Below are 23841 nucleotides of genomic sequence, written 5' to 3' on the forward strand. Positions count from 1 at the left end.
AAAAGGGTACAGAATTAGAACCACCAAGACAAATCTTTAAGAAATGGTTCAAGACTTACAGGTATCACTGAGTTTAGGGCAGAGAACAGGAGAGAAACGAAAGCATTACTCATGAAGGTATTGAATTTCAGTTAACATTTCTACCCAACTTAGCTACTAGTTATTGTGAAATAAAGGAGTGAGGCATCATGGTACAGAGGGAAGGAAATTCACCTAGGAACTGGATCTGGGTCTCATTCTGGCTATGTGGCTCTGGATAAGGTCCATCAATATCTATATGGCAGAGAAGGGCAGGGGCATGGAGGCAGGTTCCATCATCCCCTGCTGTCTCTACTGACAAAACTACTCTCAGTTAACCCTGAAAATAAAAACACTAGAATCTTGCTCCTTCCGTTTTTGGCAAGTCTCGGGAAAAATCCTAAATACAAGAAAAAGCCTTATGTAAAAATGTTAACTACTGAATTATTTGTTACCCATAACGGAGAAAAAATTTTAAAAACACCCAGATGTGTAAATGTGTACCACAGTTTACTAGAGTTCACCCATTAGTATACTACTGTGGAACTAGTAAAGTGATGTTAATATAACACCACTACAAATAAGCAAATTACATGCTAAGCAAAAAAGGTAGAATAAAAATTATAAAGACAAAATTATTTAAGTTACATTTTAAAAAACTTATGCATAAAAAAGAAATGGAAGACACAGCATTGTTAAGGGGACTACAAATGGAATTTCTTTTTCCCATTTTCTAAATTTTCTCAAAAGAGCATGTGAATGGGAAGATTGTTCAATATCAGTTTCATTTCCAAAACACTTATTATTCAGGCCAAGTTTTGAAGGGACTCTTTTGCCCATATCCTTTCTGGGTATACTGTACTAATATTAAGCTTGAAAATATCATGTCAAATCAGGATGGTTATATTATTCTGAAACTGTAAACCCGTATAAGAGAAATGATCTGGCAGAGATGCTTATATGTATTTGTTGAATTAAGTTTTGTTTTAACTCATATCTCTAAAGAGCTGCATTTCTTCATATTCAGTTCAATTTTCATGGACTTCGACCGACCAAATCATTCCTGTCCTAATACTAACAAGGACATTTTGTGACAATATACTTACCATAACAAGGTTTGGGGAAAAGTAGCACTTAAAATATCTCAAGATGTTTACAAAGTTCAAAAATTAAATATGGAAATTTAAAATTATGAAAAAACTGACTCAAGGAACTTTGGTATCTTTCAGATTTAACTCCTCAATTGTTTGCTGATCTGTACTCCTTCCAAAGGGATTCTGTGTTATTTCTACAAACATAAGTTCTTGGGACATGCTGGTTTTACGGTGAAGTAAACGTGCTTTACAAATATGTGAAAAGATACATGTTAACTTTAGAAAGAATAATGTGGAAAAAAAGGTGCCAGGCCACAGTTTTAACTTCAATGTTTTAATATCATGAAATACAACTACAAAACATTGTACGAGTATATTTTGTTCTCTACATGGAGATGGAATAATACATTTGTGTTTTTACCAGAATCTCTACATCCAGCGTTAGCCACTGTACCAACGGCTTTCCACAGGGATTTTCTAGTCTTCCCATGAGGTCTTATCATGAATAAAAAAAGCTCACAAATCTTTTCAACCACTGCAGATTTATATTTAGCTTAACATTTTTGTTCAGCTGCTTTGGAGAACTGTTAAGAAATACAAAATTGCCTTAGCCAAGAGTTTTGAGAGGCTAAAGAATTTTGTTGTTTCACGTTGGCCAAGATCTCCCTTATGTTGACATTGCAAAGACACTGTGTACTTCTATGGGGTAAGAAAAAGCGTCTCAATAGCCCTCTTACTACTTAGGAAGGTCAATTACCAGTTCCTTAAAAGTACAGAATATTATAATAGATAGCTATTGGCCAAGCAGCACTTCATGAAAATCCATTATATAAGACAAATAACAGCAACAGAGAGCCATAAAGCCCCACATGTACTAAAGAAAACAAGTTTGGAAATATTTAAACTAAGTGCTTTTCCTACCTCTAAACTGGTTTAACTACATCAAGTAAGAGTAATATCAGCCAATAAAGAAAAAGTAAACTGTGCTAGTGTCCAGAATTAGGTTCAAGAGTATACCTCACAGTTTTCAGCCATTCCAGCTAAGACTTTGTTTATGACCGACAACAACAAAAAAAAGATGAAAGTAGCATTTACTTTGTTGGAAATAAAAAAATTAAAATACTGCTAATTTCACAAAATATTTGAAACTAACTTTGTTTTTATAATAAAATGTTTATCTTGTTTTTTAAAGTTTTAACTACCGCTCTTACTGTTCAAAAAAATCAGTCAAAGTAATGTCAACCTTTAGGGATAAACTTTGGGGTACTTAAGATAACATGTTTTGAAAACTGAACCACATTTTTAATTGCCAGCATTATGCTTTGGTCTTGGTAGAATCATCTTTGTTTCTTCTTTTTACATCCCAATTATAAACCCTGGCCATATCTGCAAGAATTGTCAAAGAAAATGCAAATGCAATTCTAAAGATAACATACGCAATGACTAAGTAAGTATTCACTCACATGTTGAATCAGAAATCGTGCACACAAAATACCGGTAACAGCTAGGATTGTGAGCTATCTTGCTAGAATACCATTTGCTAAGAAAATACTGGAACTAAATTCCACCAATACAAAGTCAAGGCCTCAAGTCAACAACTGTTTAGCATATGTAGCCAACTGAAGCCTTATACTTGACAAAACATGTCCTTGACACTGTCAACAGTTTTAAAGACAGCTCCTTGTCCATGAAAGTTCAAAGACTGTTGACACCATATCCTTACAGGCAATATTTAAATTAGTACAATTCAATTATCAATAATTTCATCTCTTACCCCCCCTTTGGTTTCATAGGACATTCACTCAATTTATTTTCCTTTCCACAAGCACCACCCTGTGTAGGCCCTCGCATATCAGTGATTTCTTTCATGGACTGTACCTTTGGTGTTGTATCCTAAAGTTACCAGTGTAACTCAGGCCATCTCGATTTTCTCCAATGTTATCCTCTACGAGTTTGATAGCTATTTCCCTGGACTTCTGTGGATCAAATCTCCACATCACGAGTCCCATCCCAGCCCCTGCTCTAGGCCTCCACCAGGCCTGCCTTCCGTCTCCCAAGTACTCAGCGGCCGCTGTGTGCCGCATGCCACGTGCCGTGGAGAAAAGAACAGGTGCAGCTCCCACGCTTGCAGTGCTCCCGACCTGGCACAGAAAACCAAGTACTGGGTGCAAAGCGCTAAGTAAGCACAGAGAAACAATAAAACACCCTGAGGATCTGAACAGGTATAGAAATGATCTGATACTTGAGATGTACTAGGAAGGAAACGAAGGAGTAACCCACAGAAACATAAATAGGGGGAAATCGTTCCAGGTGGGAGGAACAAAGTGGAAATGTAAAGGGTGTGGCACATTGGCAGGGGGCAGTGAGGAGAACCGATTGGGGCTACTTGGAACCCAGGTGCACGGGGTGGGGTGGGGGAGGTTGGGGCAGGAAGAGGTCAGGGGCACGAGGTAAGACGGTATGGGACACTTCACTCAGGGCCTCTGTGCATACCTTACCTGCAACAGGGAGCCACTGAAGTTCTCTATCGCAACCAGAGGAGCAAAAATAGGATGCGTGACTCAGTAAATTCACACTGGAGATAGTGTGAAGGAGAGATGGGAGAAAAAGAGACTATAAAACTACTTAGTCTAGGTTCTGGAAGGCCAAAAGGAGAAAATGGACAGAGAGGTTTACAAGGGAAATTTGACAAGAATCTGGTGATTGGTTGGCTCTTGGTGATGAAAGAGGAGTGGAGAGCAACTCCCGAGCTTCTGTCCTGGGGAGTGTGTGGGACCAGTGTCCGCAATAGGAACCAGGAGAGAGAAGTCAGAAAGGAGAGGCACAGAGCTGGGTTTCAATATAGCTGCCCCCTCCCTAAGCAGAACACCTGCCTCCACCTCTCTTCTCTGCTCGTCTGAACCCTCTACTGCCTTTCAAAACAAACCAAGTTCTAACTTCCCCAAGTCTTCTTTGCACTAATTCCAGCTCATATCTCTTTCCCTAACTTTATATTGCCTTGGCATGGCATACACGGAATGAACTTATATTTTGCTATGAAATTATGATGTAGCTTTTTACATGTTTAGTTCTAACACAGCAAGACTCTGCCGCTCTTTTTTTGCACTGATTCCCTCACCATCCTGTGCCCCATACAGCTTAGCACAGTTGCAGCAACATGGGAGACCCTTAATAAATGCTTGCGGATTAAACTATTCAACTGGCTATGAAGGCATCTTGAAAAAAATATTTGAAAGAAAAACGCTTATGCATTTTGCAGTTTCCAAACCTTCACAACTCAGGTCAGATTAACCTATCTACAAACTTATTTCAGTATTAGTTCCAAATATGTTATTTATCACTCTCATAAAATCTGCAACTTCAAATTAGCCCAGGAATAAGGATATTCTTCTCATCAAAGTAATGCAAATAAGAGTGTTGAAAATCATCTTTCTCTTTTCCTCCCTTTGCTTTTAGTTAAAGAAAGGATACTGACTTCTGTGGTAGTAAATTGATCTCGAAGAAAGTCAAGGTCTTCCTCAAGGGAATCAAGATTCTTTGTAGCAGTCGATAAATTCTTTTCCAACAATGCCTGGGCTTCATCAATATCATATTCAAGCATCACATTAGCCTGGAGAGAGGAAGTCACAACAATTACTGAACATTCACACAGTGTCTCACAGGGTCGGCAGGGGTTAGGCCAAATCTAGCTGCCCTTTCTTAGAAGTTTTCTTGGACTCCAGATATTCTCCACTCACTTATGCGTTCACACCACAGTGGCAGAGCTGGGTACTCGTGACAGAGACCGTGTGGTCTGCAGAACCAAAATATTGACTCTCTGACCATGGGGCACCTGGGCGGCCCAGGCGGTTGGGCATCCAACTTTGGTTCAGGTCATGATCTCACAGTTTGTAAGTTCGAGGCCCACATCAGGCTCTGTACTGACAGCTTGGAACCTGGAGCCTGCTTCAGATTCTGTGTCTCCCTCTCTCCCTGCCCCTTCTCTGCTCACACTCTGTTTCTATTTCAAAAATAAATAAACGTTAAAAGCATTTTTTTTAATATTTACTCTCTGACCTTTTACACAAAGTTTATTGATCCCTGGGTTAGAGAATATATTTACATACACTACATCATCTATTCCTCATAAACAACACTGGTCAGTCAAGTTACCACCTTCTTTACAGCTAAGAAAATGTGGGCTCAAAGAGGTCAGGTTGCCTACACTAATATAGATAGTAAGTAAACAGGAGAATTAAGAGAAAAACCAATGATCAGACATCAAATTCCATCTTTCTACAACCTCCATGATGACAGTAAATTGTATTACATTTGAATCAATTTATTTTCTTACAGTTTATTTAGTTTGAGAGGGGGAGACAGAGGGAGAGAGGGGATTCCAAGCAGGCACCACACTATCAGTGCAAAGCCTGACTCAGGGCTCCATCTCATAAACTGTGAGATCACGACCTGAGCTGAAACCAAGAGTTGGACACTTAACCGACTGAGCCACTCAGGTGCCCCACATTTGAATCAATGTAAATAGCTGTTTCTGGAGCGACTGAGTGGCTCAGTCAGTTAAGTGTCTGACTTTGGCCCAGGTCATGATCTCACATTTTGTGAGTTCGAACCCCACGTCGGGGTCTCTGATGACAGCTCAGAGCCTGGAATCTGTTTCAGATTCTGTGTCTCCCTCCCTCTCTCTGCCTCTCCCCTTCTTGTGCTCTCTCTCTCTAAAATAAATAAACATTAAATTTTAATTTAATTTAAAAAAAGAAAGTTGTTTCTGAGCTTAAGCTTAAGTAATTTAAAAGTTTTCAAATACATATATATTATGTAATTTGATCCAGTAATGGCAAGCTTTTACTGTCCCCTTCCTTTTCTTCAAATATTTTTTAATGATTTTATTTATATTTGAGAGGGGGGCGGGCAGAGAGGAAGACACAGAACCCGAAGCAGGCTCCAGGTTCTAAGCTGTCAGCACAGAGCCTGACGCTGGGCTTGAACTCACGAACAGCAAGATCATGATCTGAGCTGAAGTCGGACGCTTAACCGACTGAACCACCCAGCAGCCCCTATTGTCCCCTTCCTACCTCCAACAGATGTTAGGAGCAAAGACAAAGTGTGTTGAATTCTGAAGCTCTGGTGTTACTGCCTACACTTAGAGATGCGGGCATTCTGGAGGTGGGGAACCAAACCTCCTCCAGCACTGAACTCTTCCCATCACCTGACTTACACTGGGCATTTCCTGAACCACTTCTCTCATCTGACAAATGGAATTTAAAAATTACTCAAAAGATGATTGTAAGGATTAAATCAGACAGACAATATGAAAGTGTCTGGCACAAAGTAGGTGCTACATAAATAAATACTTACTGACTGAATAACCCAATCCGTGACAGTTAGAAAACTGTATACAAATTCGAATAGGACAAAAAAACATTCAATGGAAGCACATGTCTCTTAAATCCCAGACCCCAATCTCATTCCCAAGTCAACTGACACTGTCTCTTATTACTGTTTAGTTTTCAGAAAATCTCTACACTTTGGAGCTGTACACGTAGCTTGTTACTTTGTATGAGAACCTGCCTGGGGTAATGAGACCTGTGGACAGTTACCTGGCCCATCAGGAATGGCCTGGATGTCTGGTCAGACGACTGAGAGGAGTAAGGCAGGAAAAATCACAGACAAGGCCTATGAAATCGTCTAAAATTGAAATATATGGTTTAAAAAATGGACTCCATTTTCAAGGTTTTTTTTAATAATCTTTTCCCCTTAACTTTAGAGAGAACTAATAAACTCTTATGGGGAAGATACATTTATCGGAGGTTCAACAGTCCTTTCCATTTTACTTCTCTTGCTCTTCCTTCTGTTACATTTAAACGATACGGCACGAGAGGAAGGGGATGAGGGTTTCAGGTAGTTCTGTCTTGACCAGGAGAGACCCGAGCATATTGTGAAGCTCACCACACTCCTCACCTCAGTCCGTCTCCAGTACAGACCCCTTGAACTCCACCTCTGTTCCTTCCAGGGTCAAAGAGAGATGGGCACTTTACCCAGCTCAAACAGTACTGCTATGCCGGGAAAACCATGCTGGTTTACAAATGTAAGCCAAGAAAGCTGTGGCCATTTCGGTTACTTACCCCCAACCACAGACACACTTTATCAGTAGGAGGAACCGAAGCCTTGCAATACAGGTTATCCGCCAGTAAGAATCTAGTCTCCAGTGAACTGGTGGACTCCTTGGAAAAAAATGACAGTACTGTAAATAGGTCAGTTTAATTAAAAAGGTTATAAAGGAGAGATCACAGATCTGAACCTGAGTCACTGAAAACCGTCCCATCACGCCAACTAAGTGTAGTGGCAACAGAAATGAACGCTGGAGCCAGACACCTGGGTGTGGGGGGGATGGATTCTGGATCAGCTACTTACTACCTGTGTAAATTGAGCATTTCACCTGACCTCTCTGTGTCTCAGGTTCCTGGTCTGTAAAATTAGGAAAATTGTCCCTACATCTCCGAAGGCTGTAGCAAGCAGACTTTACACAAACACAGACACACACACACAACAGTGCCTGGCACAAAGTAAGTGCTATGCAAGAGTCAGCAATTATTACTTCATCAGTGCTTCATGCCCAACCAACAAGTTTTCTGAAGTTTCTTACAAATTTCACCACGAGTTTATAGATACAGTGGAATACTACTTGGCAATGGGAAAGAATGAAGTCCTGCCATCTGCAAAAATGTGGATGGAACTGGAAGATATTATGCTGAGTGAAACAAGTCAGTCAGAGAAAGACAGGTATCATATGTTTTCACTCATATGTGTAATTTGAGAAACTTAACAGAAGACCATGGGGGAAGGGAAGAGGAAAAATAGTTTCAAACAGAGAGGGAGGCAAACCATAAGAGACTCTTGAATACAGAGAAAAAAACTGAGGGTTGATGGGGGTAGGGGTGAGGAAGAGGGGTAAATGGGTGATGGGCACTGAGGAGGGCACTTGTTGGGATGAGCACTGGGTGTCGTATGTAAGTGATGAATCATGGGAATCTACTCCCGAAGCCAAAAGCACACTATCTATACTGTAGGTCAGCTAACTTGACAATAAATGATATTAAAAAAAACTTCACCACATAAAATAATGTATTAGAAATACAGTTATCCTGTCAAGTAATAAATCATATACATATACACATATAATATATTATACACATATATATATTAATACACATATATTAAATATAATATGCTTATAAAATTTAATCTTTACAGCCTCTAATGAGTATGGGATTAAGACTTAGCACATTTTCAAATCCAGTTCTGCCAATAACCAGCTATGTGACACTGGTCAAGTGTAACCTTTCTGTAATGGTCCCCTCAACTGTGAAATGAGAACCCAAAACATAATTTCTAAGATTCTTTGCAGATCCGTAAATCTTGGACTCACTCCTTATTCTTAGGGAGAACAACAACAACAAAAACCCTTAGATGCTGTTACCTCAAAATAAGGTATTTTCTTTTTGTATCGAAAATAATTTTGGGGTGCCTGGGTGGCTCAGCTGGTTAAGTGTCTGACTTTGGCTAAGGTCGCAATCTCACAGTTTGTGGGTTCAAGCCCTGCGTTGGGTTCTGTGCTGGCAGCTCAGAGCCTGGAGCCTGCTTCAGATTCTGTATCTCCCTATCTCTCTGGCCTCCCTCCCATTCGTGCTCTCTCTGTCTCTCTCAAAAATAAATAAACATTAAAAAAAATTTAAAAAAGAAAATAATTTCAAATTGCATTTAAGTTTTATAAATACTCCATATAAGTAAAATAATCCAAGATGTGTAGACCCTAAAATTAAAGCTGACTTGGAAAAAAAAGCCACAAAGCCACATTTATCACAGAAGCACACTGCACATGTACATAAGAATCAAGGCGGCAGACTGGATCTACCAGCACATTCAAATACCAGTAACCAAGGAGTCAAGGAAGATGAATTTCTGCTGAAGTATTCTGGTTCATTCACATTTATAAACAAAAATGCACTTACTTTTTTCTTCTGCATGTATTTTAGAATTTCTAATGTCTGCTTAATTTCAGGAATCTGACCTTTCAGCCTGTGAATAAGAAAAAGGTTGACTTAGTGTTCTGCAGGCAAGAAAAACCCTAGGACACAGTCTTACTAGCTTTGCATTTTCTATCGATATCTTTTTGAGGACTGCTAAAATCATCCATTTGTCAAAACCCACAGAATATACAACACAACAGTGAACCCTAAGGTAAACTAGGGAGTTTAGTTAATAAAAATATACTATGTATTGGTTCATCATTCATTTATTTTTTAAGTTAGGCTCTATGCCAAAAGTGGGGCTCGAACTCACGACCCCTAGAGCAAGAACCACATGCTCTACAGATTGAGCCAGCCAGGAGCCCCTTGACTCATCAATTGTAGTCAATGTCCCACTCTGGTGGAGGCTGTTGAGCTGTTGAGAATGGGGGATGCTCTGCATGTTTGGGGAGGCACAGAGTGTATGGGAAACCTCTGTACCTTCTGTTCAACTGTGCTATGGAGATGTGCTCCATAAGTGCTCTAAAAATGAACATCTATTAAAAATTAATCTTAAAAAACAAAACTACTAGCAACTGTCCCAAGTGACATCAACGTCACTGACAAGAAAATAAGAGATAAAAATATGCTGAAAACACTCAAAGTTACTTAGAAGAAAGAATGAAACATTTTTTATTTTGTTGGCACTGAAGTAGCTCTTTTCTGTGATGATTAGAGGCTGCCCAAGGTCATAAAATGTTTTGCATGGAAAAACGTGCGAGCTAGTTCTGGGGTCCCTGTCAAATCACAATGGAATCTGCAACAAAACAAACTAAGGATACAGAAACAAAGCTGTGGTTCTTTCAGAATGCATTTAACTAAACATGACTGGAGATTGGTATGTAAACAAAATTTAAATGTGATGATGAAAATGTACTTATTATAGAAGTGTTGAATCACTATATTGTACACCTGAAGCCAATATAACACTGTATGTTAACTACACTGGAATTTAAATGAAAATTTGATAAACAAAGAAAATATACTTATTATATAAAGGAAGTCACAGCATGCATGAAGAAGAGCAGCAGGGAAAACTGTATTCTACCCTGTGCTACTGACCTGGCAAGAAGTGTGGTAGAAGAGCTCGCTACTTAAAAAAAACAGTATCGATACCATAATGTCTTTTTTTAAACGTTTATTCATTTTTGACAGAGACAGAGTGTGAGCGGGGGAGGGGCAGAGAGAGAGGGAGACACAGAATCCGAAGCAGGCTCCAGGCTCTGAGCTGTCAGCACAGAGCCTGACACGGGGCTCGAACTCACAGACTGCGAGATCATGACCTGAGCTGAAGTTGGACACTTAACCAAATGAGCCACCCAGACACCTAATACCATACTGTCTTGATGACTACAGCTTTGTAATACAGCTTAAAGTCTAGGATTGTGATGCCCCCAGCTTTGCTTTTCTTTGCCCACATTACTTTGGCTATTTGGGGTCTTTTCTGGTTCCATACAAATTTTAGGATTGTTAGCTCTGTGAAGAATGCTGGTGTCATTTTGATAGGGATTGCACTGAATGTGTAGATTGCTTTTTGGAAATAAAGTCCAGTGAATAATCTAGAAACACATACTTAGCATTTATGTTTTTTACTTAGTTTGAAGGATAATGCTTTGTGAACTCTTTACAAATTCAATATGGATGTTGTAGATCTTCCAATTTTGCTTACTTTTGTATTCTGTGTTGATATAGGTAAATGCTAAGGAGCTATATTTGTAAAATATCTGATACACATACAACATAAGAAGAATGTTCAGATAAAGATTTTTTGGTCATGCCAATGATTTCTAGCATATATTTTTGTATGTAAAAATATTACATTATACATAAATTATGGAGCATATATAAATCAACAGCTGCAGCCCCAGGCAACTTAGGAACCTCATCACCCCTCCCCAGTCTGCTCCATCCCAAGAGATAGCAGCTCTCCTGAACCATATGCTTACAGCCCCTTTTTCTCTTTTTCAAGAGTTTCATCACATTTACGTACATCCCCAAATAATATATTCTTTGCAGGTTTCTTGGCTTAATACAATCTCGTGTTATATGTGGTTTTCTTGGGTTTGCTTCTTTAACTCAGTTAGGTTCCTAAGACTTGTTCATTCATTTTCAGCTGTGTAACATTAAATTCTGAATATAGCACATCTTCTTTATCTACTCTCTTGCCAGTGGACAGTTGGGTCAGTTCTACGTCATTATTATTATATGAACAACAGAAATCTCTAAGTTCTAGGAATGGGTAGGGGAGTGAGAAGGGAGATGGAGGCTTAGAAGGGAAGCAAACCAAATCTTCAAAAGGGGAGTACAGCTAAAGGAGAACTTTCTAGGTGTTTTCTCCTCCATCTAAATTGCTCTGGGTGAATCACCTTACCTACTCTGTCATTGCTACGGGGTGGAAAAAGAGTAGAACTGACCAGAAGCAGAGAGGTCAGGCTGAGGAGCTGAGAAGACAAATACTGGTCCCCAGTCACCCCCTTCCCCTCACTCCTACTCCCAGGAGTGATGACACCAAAGACAGCCAAGGGCAGAGGAACTAAAAGAATCCTCAGAGACCAAGTCACCTGGCTGGGGAGAAGGGACATTTGTCCAATGGTGGTGCCCTAGACTTTAACACTAACAGCATTCTTCCTACCCCTACTCACCAGGAGGGGCTTAAATTACTCCCACCTCCACATTACTCCATGACTGGCCAAAGTAACTGGTATCCCTGAGGGAATGTGAGCTGATGGGGAAAAGAAATGATAATCTGATAAACACAACTACAATAAGAAAAGACAATTAAATTCAACAATGTCCATCAGATGAAACAAAATGAAACACTAAAAGATTAGATTATCAATAAGTATTTAAAAATACCTCAGAGAGCAAAAAAAAGGATTATCGGTAATATGAAGAAGAAACAAGTAGCTATAAGAAGAACCAACCAGAATGACTAGGTATAAAAACGTAATGGCTCAAATAAGGAACTCATGGACATCCATCTAATCGCCAAAAGTCCAATTACCAAAGTCAGAAGAGAGGAAATAATAGAGAAATGGAAAGCAGAATTAGAATCATCAACATCTATATTGACAGGAATCCCAAAAGGAGAAAAAAATTAACAGAAAAAAAAAGCAAAAAATGATAATCACAAAATTTCCGGTTAAAGAACAATAAAAGGCATACAATTCAGGTGTTAGAGAGATTACCACAAGAGAATTATGAAATACTAAAGAACTTTTATACAGCTGAAGGTGAAGTTAAAGACAGATGACAGGCTGCAAGGAACCATTTACAGCATATGTAAAGACAGAGGTTAGTATGCAAACTACTACATAGAGCCATCTGCTGCAAAACAACTCAATCGTGCACAAAAAAATCGTTTTTGTTGCATAGCTGATATCAGAGGTGAGGGAAGTTCCAGAAAAAAATTAAAGGGTAAAAAACTGGAAAAGGCTTTGGGTTGAGCAGTGAGACCTACAGAAAAGTAAGCATCATGAGTCAGGTGCCACTGTGGGCTGCAGACCTAAGCCTGCCCCCCACCCCCCACCCAGCAGCTCAGTGGGGGAGCTCGCATATTAAGTGCCAGAACAGGAACAGGCTTGTATAGAATAAGCACTCCTGGCAAAAGCAAAATCCTCTATGGATAAAGGCAAACCACACAGCTATATCCATACTAAAAGGAAGCAGACATACAGCTCGGTAAGAAAGACAAAAGATAGCCACACACAAATTCCAGTGAATTAAAACAAAAGAGATGATGATATCAAAAGTACCCAAAAAGAAAAATTAGTTTATCTAAAAAGAAAGGCTAGGTTTAAAACAATAACCTTATGTTGTTTCCATGGAACACCCTTAAATAGAAATAATAAACAGGTAGACAATAAAGAGACAGAAGAGATGCATCAAGAAAATGTTACCCGAAAAAAGCTGGAACAGCTGTAAGCATTCAACAAGACAGACCTGAAACAATAAGCATTATTTTATATAGGGTTAAGTTCACCAAAACATAGTAATTCTCAAACTGCATGTGCCTGATAATGTAGACTAAAAAGGTTTTAAAAAGGGATACAAATTGTCCCAGGTTCAGAGGGGAGACCGGCCCTCCCACCTGTAACCGTCCCAACAGCCAGAGAAAACACACACCCTGTTAGCTGGAAGGCAGCGGAGAGCCGCTGAGGGTGGCAGGGACCACAGGCGTGACCCCTGCGAGGGAAGCAACTTGGAAGTGAGCTGATCTCCTGCAGCTACTTCACCACATAATAGGTAGGGGATGCTTCTCTTTATAGAAGTATACCAGCTTATGTATAAATTTAAAAATAACTGAACTAGAACATCATTTTGCAACTCACAACGAATGGATCCAGCATGGAGCATCATAAAAAGAGACAACTAGATACTATCTACCTCTTAATGGAAAAACGTTACACAAACCTATGAAGCAGTACTGTCAAAAAACCGCAAAAACCCTGAATACAATTAAGACCGTAGATCCAACTACCAATTTATAGTATTGAGAGGACAAAGAGAGAGGACAGAGAAACATGCAAGAAAGTTTCACAACTGCTTCAAAATTTAGCAACATACTTCTGAATAACCCATGGATTATAAAGATCTAAATGTGAAAAGATAAAACAATAAAACTTAAAGAATAAAACATGAAGAGGATATCTTCACGAACCTGGGATAGGAAAGTATTGCTTAAATAGGATACAAAAAAGCACTGACTAGTAAGGAAAAAGATTGTTAAACTGCACAACATTAAAATTAAATAGTGCTGAGTCAAATACTATGTCCACAGTATATCCACTAAAAAAAGAAATTGAAAGCCTACCACACACCATACATAAAAATAAATTTCTAGATTAAGACGTTAAATGTGAAAAGCAAAATTTTAAAACTTTTATAAGAAAACATAGAAGTTTGTCTTTTTAAACACAAATAAGGATAGGATTTCTTAAACAAGACACAAAAAAATATTAAGGGAAATTTTAATCGAAAACATTTAAATTAAGAACTACTCATCAGAAGAAACCGTAAGAAAAAAGACAAATCACAAAAGGAAGAAAAATTTCTCACCCATACAGTTGACCTTTGACAATGCAGGGTTGACAAAATTCCCCCATGCGGTCAAAAATCCATGTATAGGGGTGCCTGGGTGGCTCAGTTGGTTAAGCATCTGACTATTGATTTTGGCTCAGGTCATGATCTCATGGTTCGTGGGATTGAGCCCCGAGTCAGTCTTCTGTGCTGATAGCACAGAGCCTGCTTGGGATTCAGTCTCTCCTTCTCTCTGCCCCTCCCCTGCTTATGCTCCTTCTCTGTCTCTCTCAAAATAAATAAATAAACTTAAAAAAAACAAGAACACACATATTTTAAAAAATCCACATATAACTTTTGACTCCCTCAAAAACTTAACTACTAATAGCCTGTTGACTGGAAGCCTCACTGATAACATAAAAAGTCAATAAACATGTATTTTATATAATATGTGATATGTATTATAGACTGTATTCTTACAGTAATACCTGACATTTTCTTATTTTTTTCCAGTATTTCAAGGCTATGTGGTTCATCTGTGAGTTTTTTCAAAAGGTCACACATCCTCAAAAAATTTTTATATGTATGTATATACATACATATATATATATACACACATATATCATACACATAAACACACACACACACCCTCTTACTCCATTTTCTATTTCCTTTGCATTTATTGCCTTCTAACCTAGTGTATACTCTAGTTCTGTTTTCTGGTTGGAATGCCAGCTCCATGAGGACACAAATTCTTATCTGTTTTGTTCACTGATATATACTAAGTATTTAGGATGATGCCACATATTAGGTGCACAATAAATATTAATTCTATTGAACTGTGTGTTTACTATCTACATTCCACTAGACTGCAACATCTCCAAGGGCAGGGACTGTCTGTTTTGTTAACTGATATACCCCAAATGTACCTAATTAGGAAGACTGCAGGTGCACACTGCAATTTTTATCCCTCACATTCAGGCCTAGAGCATATATAAACCTGGAGTGAGTACCCTACTATACCACACAGTACTAGAGTTAGCAATATAACTTTGATACACAAATTTCCTCCTCTCTCCCAGGGCTTGATCCTGAGGCCCATTTTCTTCTCTATCTATAACCTCCCTGTGGGTGACCTGAAATCCAATGGCTTTATTCTTCTTTTTAAAATGAAAATAAACTTTATTACAAAATTGGTATGTGAGAGGCGCCTGGGTGGCTCAGTCCATTAAGCGTCCGACTCTTGGTTTCAGCTCAGGTCATGATCCCAGAGTTGTGGGATTGAGCCCTGCATTGGGCTCCATGCTGACAGCGCAGTCTACTTGGGATTCTCTCTCACTCCCTTGCTCTCTACCCTTCCCTCACTCACGCTACCTCTCTCTCTCTCTCTCTCTCTCAAAAATAAACTTTAAAAAAGCAGTATATGAATACTGTAGAAATTTAACAATACAGATGACCAAATTTCTAAAAATGCCATATTCCCACCACCCAAAGATTATCACTGTTAATACACCATTAGTGTACTTCCAAATATTTGTGTACATATACATTTTTTTTCCAAAATGAGAGCATACCATAGTGTTTTCTATCCTGCCTTTTTCTGCTAACATTCTCTATCTGTTCATGTCAATAACTTCTCATCTCACTTAATACCCAGCCCATATTCAAATTACCCTGTCACCAAAATCAAATGAGAAAATATGTCTAAAGAAACTTTTGCACTTTAACATAAATGGCACGTTATGCCCAGGTGACCCTCCTCCCTTTAGTCTGCCTCCAAAACTCATACCCAGCCTTCAGAATTCTACAGAGCCATATGCTCTTCTTGGAAGCTTCCTCTGAACCTCCTTGCCCCCCTCCCGATCACACCTTTCCCTTGCTAACTCATTCCTTTGCACTGAAGTATCCTGACTGTTATACTTTATGTACTTATCTTATTTACATATCTATCATGCCACTAGACTGTGTCCCTGTTGAGAGCAGATACTGGACCTGATTTCACCCAAACAGGATCTGGCACCTAGTCGGAATTCCATAAATATTTAACTGACAGAAGAATGCTGCGTTTGTGCACAGCAGATATCCGCAAATATTTACTACAGTGAACTGACTTTATAAGCTGCTATAAAAATACAGGGAAATAAACAAGTAAAAGCAAGGATCCATTTGTCTTATGTCTATTAGTTATGAAATTTCAGGAAAATCATAACCTCTATGCATCTCTCATCTCATCAGAAAAATAAGGATGAACTACAGATTTAAGATGTTATGACCCTAGGTGCTTTGGAATAAGGTCTTCAATATTCATTCTATTATGTTTTCAAAACCATCTTTAGACTAATAACACCAAGTAGTGGCAAGGATGTGGAACAATTGGAACTCCCATACATTGCTGGTGGGAGTGAAATGTGGTATAGCCACCTTGGAGAACTTTTGGCAGTTTCCTCATAAAATTGAACATTATACTTACAGGTCAGCAATTCTAACCTTAGGTAATTACTCAGAAGAAGACAACATACACATGCACAAAGACTTCAAACGCAATGGGGAAACAACCTAAAAGTCCATTGGCAGGCAAATAGATAAAAATAGATAAAAACTGGATGGAACTAGAGGGTATCATGCTAAGCTAAATTAGTCAGAGAAAGACAAATATCATATGACTTCACTCATATGAGGACTTTAAGATACAAAACACATTAACATAAGGGACTCTTAAATATGGAGAACAAACTGAGGGTTGCTGGAGGGGTTGTGGGTTGGGGGTGGGCTAAATGGGCAAGGGGCATTAAGGAAGACCCTTGGGATGAGCACTGGGTGTTATACATAGGGGATGAATTACTGGAATGTACTTCTGAAATCATTATTGCACTATATGCTAACTAACTTGGATGTAAACTTAAAAGATAGATAGATAGATAGATAGATACAACTCAGGCAACAACAGATGTTGGTGAGGATGCAGAGAAAGAGCATCTCTTTTGCAATTCTGGTGGGAATGCAAACTGGTGCAGCCCCTCTGGAAACAGTATGGAGGTTCCTCAAACAATTAAAAATAGAACTACCCTATGACCCAGCAATTGTACTACTAGGTATTTATCCAAGGGATCCAAGTATGCTGTTTTGAAGGGACACATGCACCCCCATGTTTATAGCAGCACTATCAACAATAGCCAAAGTATGGAAAGAGCCCAAACGTCCATTGATGGATGAATGGATAAAGAAGATGTGGTATATAGATACAATGGAGTATTACTCGGCCATCAAAAAGAATGGAATCTTGCCATTTGCAACTATGTGGATGGAAATGGAGGGTATGATGCTAAGTGAAATTAGTCAGAGAAAGACAAATATCATATGACTTCACTCATATGAGGACTTTAAGATACAAAACAGATGAACGTAAGGGAAGAGAAGCAAATTTAATATAAAAACAGGGAGGAGGGCAAAACATAAGAGACTCTTAAATATGGAGAATAAACAGAGGGTTGCCTGAGGGGCTGCGGGGGGATGGGCTAAATGGGTAAGGGGCATTAAGGAATCTACTCCTGAAATCACTGTTGCACTATATACTAACTTGGATATAAATTAAAAAATAAATAGCACATCACATAGAAAAAAAAATAGATAAAAATTGTGGTACATACATACAATGGAACAAGATTCAGCAGTAAAAAGAAATTAACCCACTGACACACACAAAACCATGGATGACTCTTAAAAGCATTATACGAAGTGTAAAAATCCTGACATAAAATAGTAGTTACTACATGCTTTCGTTTATATGAAGTTCACAGACAAAACAAATTTATGGTGAAAACAATCAGAACAGTGGTCGGCTCTGGGAGTGGGCAGGACTGGCCAGAAAGGGGAAGGAGGAAACTTCCTACAGTGATAGGAATGTTCTACATATTGATCTGGGCAATGGTTACAGAAGTGGATCCATCTGTGAAAATTCATCAAACTAAAATTCAAGATCTGACCTGTTTTTTGAGACAGAGAGAGAGAGAGCGCGCGCGCACATGTGAGCAGTAGAGGGAGAAAGAGAAAATCTTGAGCAGGCTCCACATCCAGTGCGGAGCCCGAGTGGGGCTCGATCTCACAACCTAAGATCATGACCTGAGCTGAAATCAAGAGTCAGATGCTTAACTGACTGAGCCATCTAGGCACCCCCGGATATTTCATTATATGTAAATTATGCCTTAATTCTTAAAACGTTTAAGCCATACAAGATTAACCAAAAAGAAAAAAAAACCTCATGTAAATTTTTACACTTACCTCCTTTTCTTTTGAGCAAGATTGAGCTCCATAAACTTATACTTCTGGTACTGTTCATCCAGCTTCTTCAGTACTATATCTGCAGTCTCATTCCCAGGCTGTTTCATGAAGGAATCCACATCTTCCTTTATTATCAAAAATAACACATGACAAATTTTAGAATTTATAGCTCTAAGCTGATTTTTGAGTGCTTCAACTTTATCTTTAAGACATAAAAGAAAAAAAAGAAGCTTGTATTTCCTTTCTCCAAAGGCTTGTTTTTAACTAAAAAAGTAGTTATAAAAAGCATTTCAGACATCGCACATACATTAGGTATCCAATTTATTCTTCCTCCACCTTCCTCTTTTTATTTATATATAGGGAAAGAAAGATGACCTTACCTGCTTTATGCACCCCCAGGTGGCCCTGGTAATGAAATGAAAATGGTAATGAAAATTACCAACAAACACATTGCCTAGTCACATGCCCCAGCCACAAAACAACTCAGATTGTATGCCAAAATTATCGACTGAGTTTTTTTTTAATGTAGGCTCCATGTCCAACATGGGGCTTGAACTCATGACCCTGAGACCAAGACTCACATGCTCTACCAACTGAGCCAGCCAGGTGCCCCTCGACTAAAATTTTTAATTCAACAAGTTCTGCCACTGAAATCATGTTAAATATGGTCATTTGGTTCCCAAGGCAAGCCACAAATACCTCCTTAAGTATCAACTGGTCAAAATAAAGTAAACCTGAAAGGCAAACGGAACAATCTTTTGTAACAGGAATAATTACGCAAAAAAAAGTAGTCAAACTGAATAGCATTTTTTAAGACGTATACTACATCCTGGTCCTTAAAGAAAAGCTAGTTAATTAAAGAAGGATCAAGAACTGGATGAAAATATATGGAAGCTTTAAGCCAATCCTACTGGAGCTTTCCAGCACTTAAAAGAGCGTTTTTCCTTTACTGTACGTTAAATTCAACTACCTTATGGTTTCTGCAATCTCTAGATCATTACTCTTATCCATGCTTACTAGCTATAAGGGAATATTTCAGCTAAAGAAAGACAAGAAGCAAATGAAAGAAACACAGCAAGGGAGTGAACCATGAGGCCATCAAAATTATCGGTCTAACACAGCAAGAGAAACTGAAAAGGTGAGGCTGGGGGCAATGGCTGAACTCTGCATGTAAAATGGAGACACATCTTCCTAGAAGGGTCACTGCAGGAAAGAGATCTAAATTAAAGTTTCTAGCACATGGTAAACGTTACTAGGAGCTTAGAGTCTAGCAAGGAGAATTAACTGTAGCAGCACAGCATTGTGGCTACAACACAGGGCCTGCCTGGTTTGAATCCTGGCTTCACCACATACTAGATGTGTTCACTTCAGGGAAGCTACTGAACCTCTCTCTTTGCCTCAACTTTCTCATCTGTAAAATGAGAATACCTTTTCCTCACAGGGGATTAAATGAGTTAGCATATGTCAAATGCTTAGAAGAATACATGACAGGTCATAAGTGCTCAACAAACATTAGCTATGCGTATAATACAATCAGCTGAGGGAACTGATGAAAGTGCCAAGCATTCTGCCTTGGGGTAGTGGTAGAGCTCAAGCAAAACTACAGAGAGGTCCTATCTGAACTAGATGTTGAGAGATTAAGAGGTCAGCCACTAGGCAAAGGGGAAAGAGACAATTCCAGCAAAGAAAACAAACTACTGCACCAGTGGGAATGGAGAAAAGGATGAGGTCTTTTAAGCAATACAGTATACTACCTCCTATCATCAAAGAAACTAATACATATTCAGCATCTACTTGGAATACTGAAAGTACATATTGCTTCCCACAGCAACTAAGCATTGTTATCCCTATCACACTTAAAGCCCCTGGGGCTCAAAGCGGTAAAATAATATGCTCAACATGAGGCAGTAATTGGGAAGTCGAGGCAGGATTCAAACCCTGGTCTGTTTAGAAGCCAATGTTCTTTCTACAGTACATGTTATTCAAATAATAAAAATTAGACTGCTTATATATTATATTAGATTGCATATATGTTATGTCATACTGGTAGAAAGTTAAAGGTCTAGAAAAAATAACCCATAGCAGTTTTAGGGGGAAATGGCATTTTAAGATAAGACTTTATAAAGCGTCAGATAAAGTGTATTCTCTGGAATTAGATTTTTGAAGTCACCTCTCGCTGAGGACCAAGAATGCAGTGTTCAAGGCACTGTGGAAATTGAATTCAACGTCTAGTTATGAGCTTATTATACTATGTGTCAGGCGCTGTGCTAGCACTAGGAGAAATGACACTGAGCCAAGATGACCACCTCACTTTCCTCCCACTGGCAGAGCAGAACGTATAAATAGTGGCTCTGGTGCTCCACAGACTGCCCAAGTTCAAATCCTCAGTCACCTGCTTACGCACTATGACTTGGGGCAAGTTACTTAAGTACCCCAGTTTCATCATCTACAAAATGGAAATGATAATCATACTCGCCCCCCAGAGTTCTGTAAAAGCATCAGGAAAGGGCCTGGCAGTCAACAGATTTTGTCTCTTGTTACCATTAGTTGGGAAATGAATGGAAAGAAATAAATGGTACAAAATAATAACAAAAGAAAACAACTACAAAACTGAATCACCAAATGCAACTATGCAATAGAGTGTATATAAAAGTGGTCTAAATAAAGAATAAATTGGGTCCATCGAACGATGTACGATATCATTAACAAAGGTGGAGATGCGGCAATATAGGTACAACCCAAAAGGTCGAGATCACTTCATTAAGACTTTACAGCAGCTCAGTCAGAAGTGAGTGAGGAAAGACGGAGGATCCTGGGCTGAAGGCCAGTCGGGTTCTCTCTCACTCAGTTTTCAAAAACCATTTCTAGAGCAGCCTGATGGAAGAACAGTGTTGAAAGCATCTAGCTGCTTCTCTCTGGTTGGACTTCCGTTGGACTCCCTGTTCTGTGAAGCCTCCAAATTACATTCCCTGCCTCCTCTCTCAACTCCACACCGTTAATTCTCTTCCAGCGTTAGAATGACGTACCTAAAACCAAATATGACCACATCGTGCCTTTCCGTAGACACTTTCTAACGACAGCCCGATGCCTACTGCACACAGCCTCGATTCCTTAGGACACACGAGGCCTTCGCACTCGGCCTCCACGCTACTTTCCCATCGGTGTCTCCTTCCACTCCGGCCAGGCGGCAGGCCACTGCGCCCCTTCGACGCACCGGTAAATTTCCTACTGTCACACCTGGGCACCAGCTGTTCTGCCTACTCATTGTACCCTAAGTCACCAAAACCGCCGGTCGCTCCAGCCTGCAGGCTGAGTCTCTCTCCGGCTTCTCGCCGCCTCCCCCTTTCCCTTTCCCAGCAGCAGAGGGTGAACACCGGCGCCCGGGGGGGCGGCCCCTCAGACCGCCCCGCCCCACAGGCCTCACGCCCGGCGCCCCCTTCCCTTCACCGACCGCGTTTCCCCGGGCGGGTCCCGGCACAGTTCAGCGCGTCTAGGCGCCTAGGGGAGAGCGGACGAAGGGCTCCCCCAGGTCCATCACCTCCACTCCTCCCCCCGTAGTCAAAGCCGGGCTGGAGGCGAGAAAGGAAGGGGTTGCCCGCGGGGCCTACGCCAAGATCCTGAGAACCAGCGTGCCTCTTACCACAAACACGGCCTCAGGAATCCCCAGGTGGAGCCGCCGGCCGTTCCCTGCGGCCACTTCTCCTAATCCACAACCGTCCTTAGCGGCCGCCATCTTGGGAAAGCGAGCGCGCGACTAGCCGCCTCTCGAGCCGCCAACCGCCGGTGGCCCCTGATTGGCTCGCTCACAGCTGCAGGCCCGCCCCACTCTTGTGAATCTGCGCGTTCATAGGCGCGCAGGAAGTAGCCCCTCCTTCTCTCGGAGGAGGAGGTGCCCAACCTATGGGTACCGATTGGCTGCGAGCAGGTGAGTGACAAGTGACGAAGTGTCGCGAGGGAGATGCCGGCTTTGCGGGAAGAACCAATGCGGACTCCGGGAAAGAGGGGTACGGGGGATTTTGTGGGTGGGAGGACTCGAGGGCCCTTGGAATCAGAGGTCCAACTGGAACGCCAGTACCGCGCCAAAACGGGCAGCACCCTCCAGAATGGTCTTTGAAGCGACTCGATCCCCCTCTCAGCTTCAAGGTGAACCAGGGACTAGACGCCATCGGGGAGCCTTGGTCTCGGTGCCTTTCTGGTCCCACCATCCCAGCGAGCTTCCTGGCCCTCAGAGAGGACTGGTTTTGTGCCTGTTTCGGTATGGAGCCGTTGGCCCGCTTTTAATAAATACCCAGCCCATTGCACCAACTTTTCCCAAAAGCCACCTTTGATCACAATCTTGCCACCCCAACTCAAACGTTTTCAAAACTTCATGTTCTACATACAAAATCCTAAACTCTTCCGAGGCTTCCAGTCCTAAGGCCTTCCCCAATGTCGTCCGCCACCACAACCCTTTGAAAGCAAGTGCGCTATACAGACCTAAGTAATTCTTCTTTGGTCTCCTTTCTAACAACTAACCACCCTGCTCCTTCCTGCCTTTGCTTACATTGGAGTGCTTTCCAGTGAAGCGGTGCTTCATCCATTCACACAAACCCTACCATGAGCCAGCTCCTTGACGAATAAAGGATGTTAGTTTCTCTTACCCAGTGGGGATACATATGTAATGATAATACTGATTAACATTTATCAAAGGCTAATTATGTGCCAGTCACTGAGTATGTGATTTAATCACAGCAAGCCCAGTGTGACAGGGAATATTTTCACCCACGGTTTATAGACAAACTAAAGAACCTTAAAAATGAACTGATAAAGCTTTGGGGTGATTGTGGGGTGGTCCGGAGCTGACAGCCAAGAAAGAATTCTTGAAGATGTCTTTGGTGCAAAAAGGTGATTTTATTAAAGCATGGGGACAGGACCTGTGGGCAGGAAGAGGTGCACTGGGGTCGTGATGGGTAACTGTTTATATACCCACAGGTTGGTGGGGGGGGGGGGGTGGGGCTTAGGGACAGGGTAAGTCTCTAAGGAATCTTGGAAGCAAGGTTTCCAGGACCTTGGGGAACTATCTGTTGCTAGGAAAATGCCATTTATTACCATTTAGTAAAACCTCAGTCATGAGACCCTTCAGATGTATATTAGGAAGCCATAAGCTTGAAGTATGATTGCCAGCATATATCCTGGGGCAGTTGAGATAAGGAAGTTTCCAAAGAAGTTTTATACATTAAAGTAGACTTACAGGTTCCTGGGGGGTGGGTCAGGATAATGTTAAGCCAAGATTCTCTTTTGCCCCCAGCAAAGTGTCATCATAGAGGCAGCTGAGCTCCTAGAGGGACGTCACTCTGCCGGTTTCAAGGACTTGTCAATAAGCAGCT

General features: G+C 40.5%; 1 protein-coding gene across 1 annotated transcript; it reads right to left on the reverse strand.

Annotated features, from left to right (window-relative positions):
* Positions 1–1430: 1430 nt before the first annotated feature.
* Positions 1431–22248, reverse strand: VBP1 (VHL binding protein 1). The gene is made up of 6 exons (XM_019439372.2): positions 22116–22248; positions 18476–18600; positions 9122–9188; positions 7235–7333; positions 4584–4722; positions 1431–2498 (listed from the first exon to the last, which is right to left on the reverse strand). The coding sequence occupies exons 1-6, from the start codon at positions 22206–22208 to the stop codon at positions 2428–2430; spliced, it is 594 nt and encodes a 197-aa protein (XP_019294917.1). The 5' UTR covers positions 22209–22248; the 3' UTR covers positions 1431–2427.
* Positions 22249–23841: the final 1593 nt, after the last annotated feature.

The sequence above is a fragment of the Panthera pardus genome, unplaced genomic scaffold (genome assembly GCF_024362965.1).
Source record: "Panthera pardus isolate Hobbes unplaced genomic scaffold, ASM2436296v1 HiC_scaffold_27, whole genome shotgun sequence".
NCBI classification, from domain to species: Eukaryota; Metazoa; Chordata; class Mammalia; order Carnivora; family Felidae; genus Panthera; species Panthera pardus.

Coding starts and splice junctions, on each gene's coding strand:
- VBP1 (XM_019439372.2), bottom strand. CDS start 22,208: ATGGCGGCCGCTAAGGACGGTTGTGGATTAGGAGAAGTGGCCGCAGGG. Junction 7,334..9,121: donor AATACATGCAGAAGAAAAAA/GTAAGTGCATTT, acceptor TTTTTTTCCAAG/GAGTCCACCAGTTCACTGGA. Junction 2,499..4,583: donor ATTTACTACCACAGAAGTCA/GTATCCTTTCTT, acceptor CAATTCTTGCAG/ATATGGCCAGGGTTTATAAT.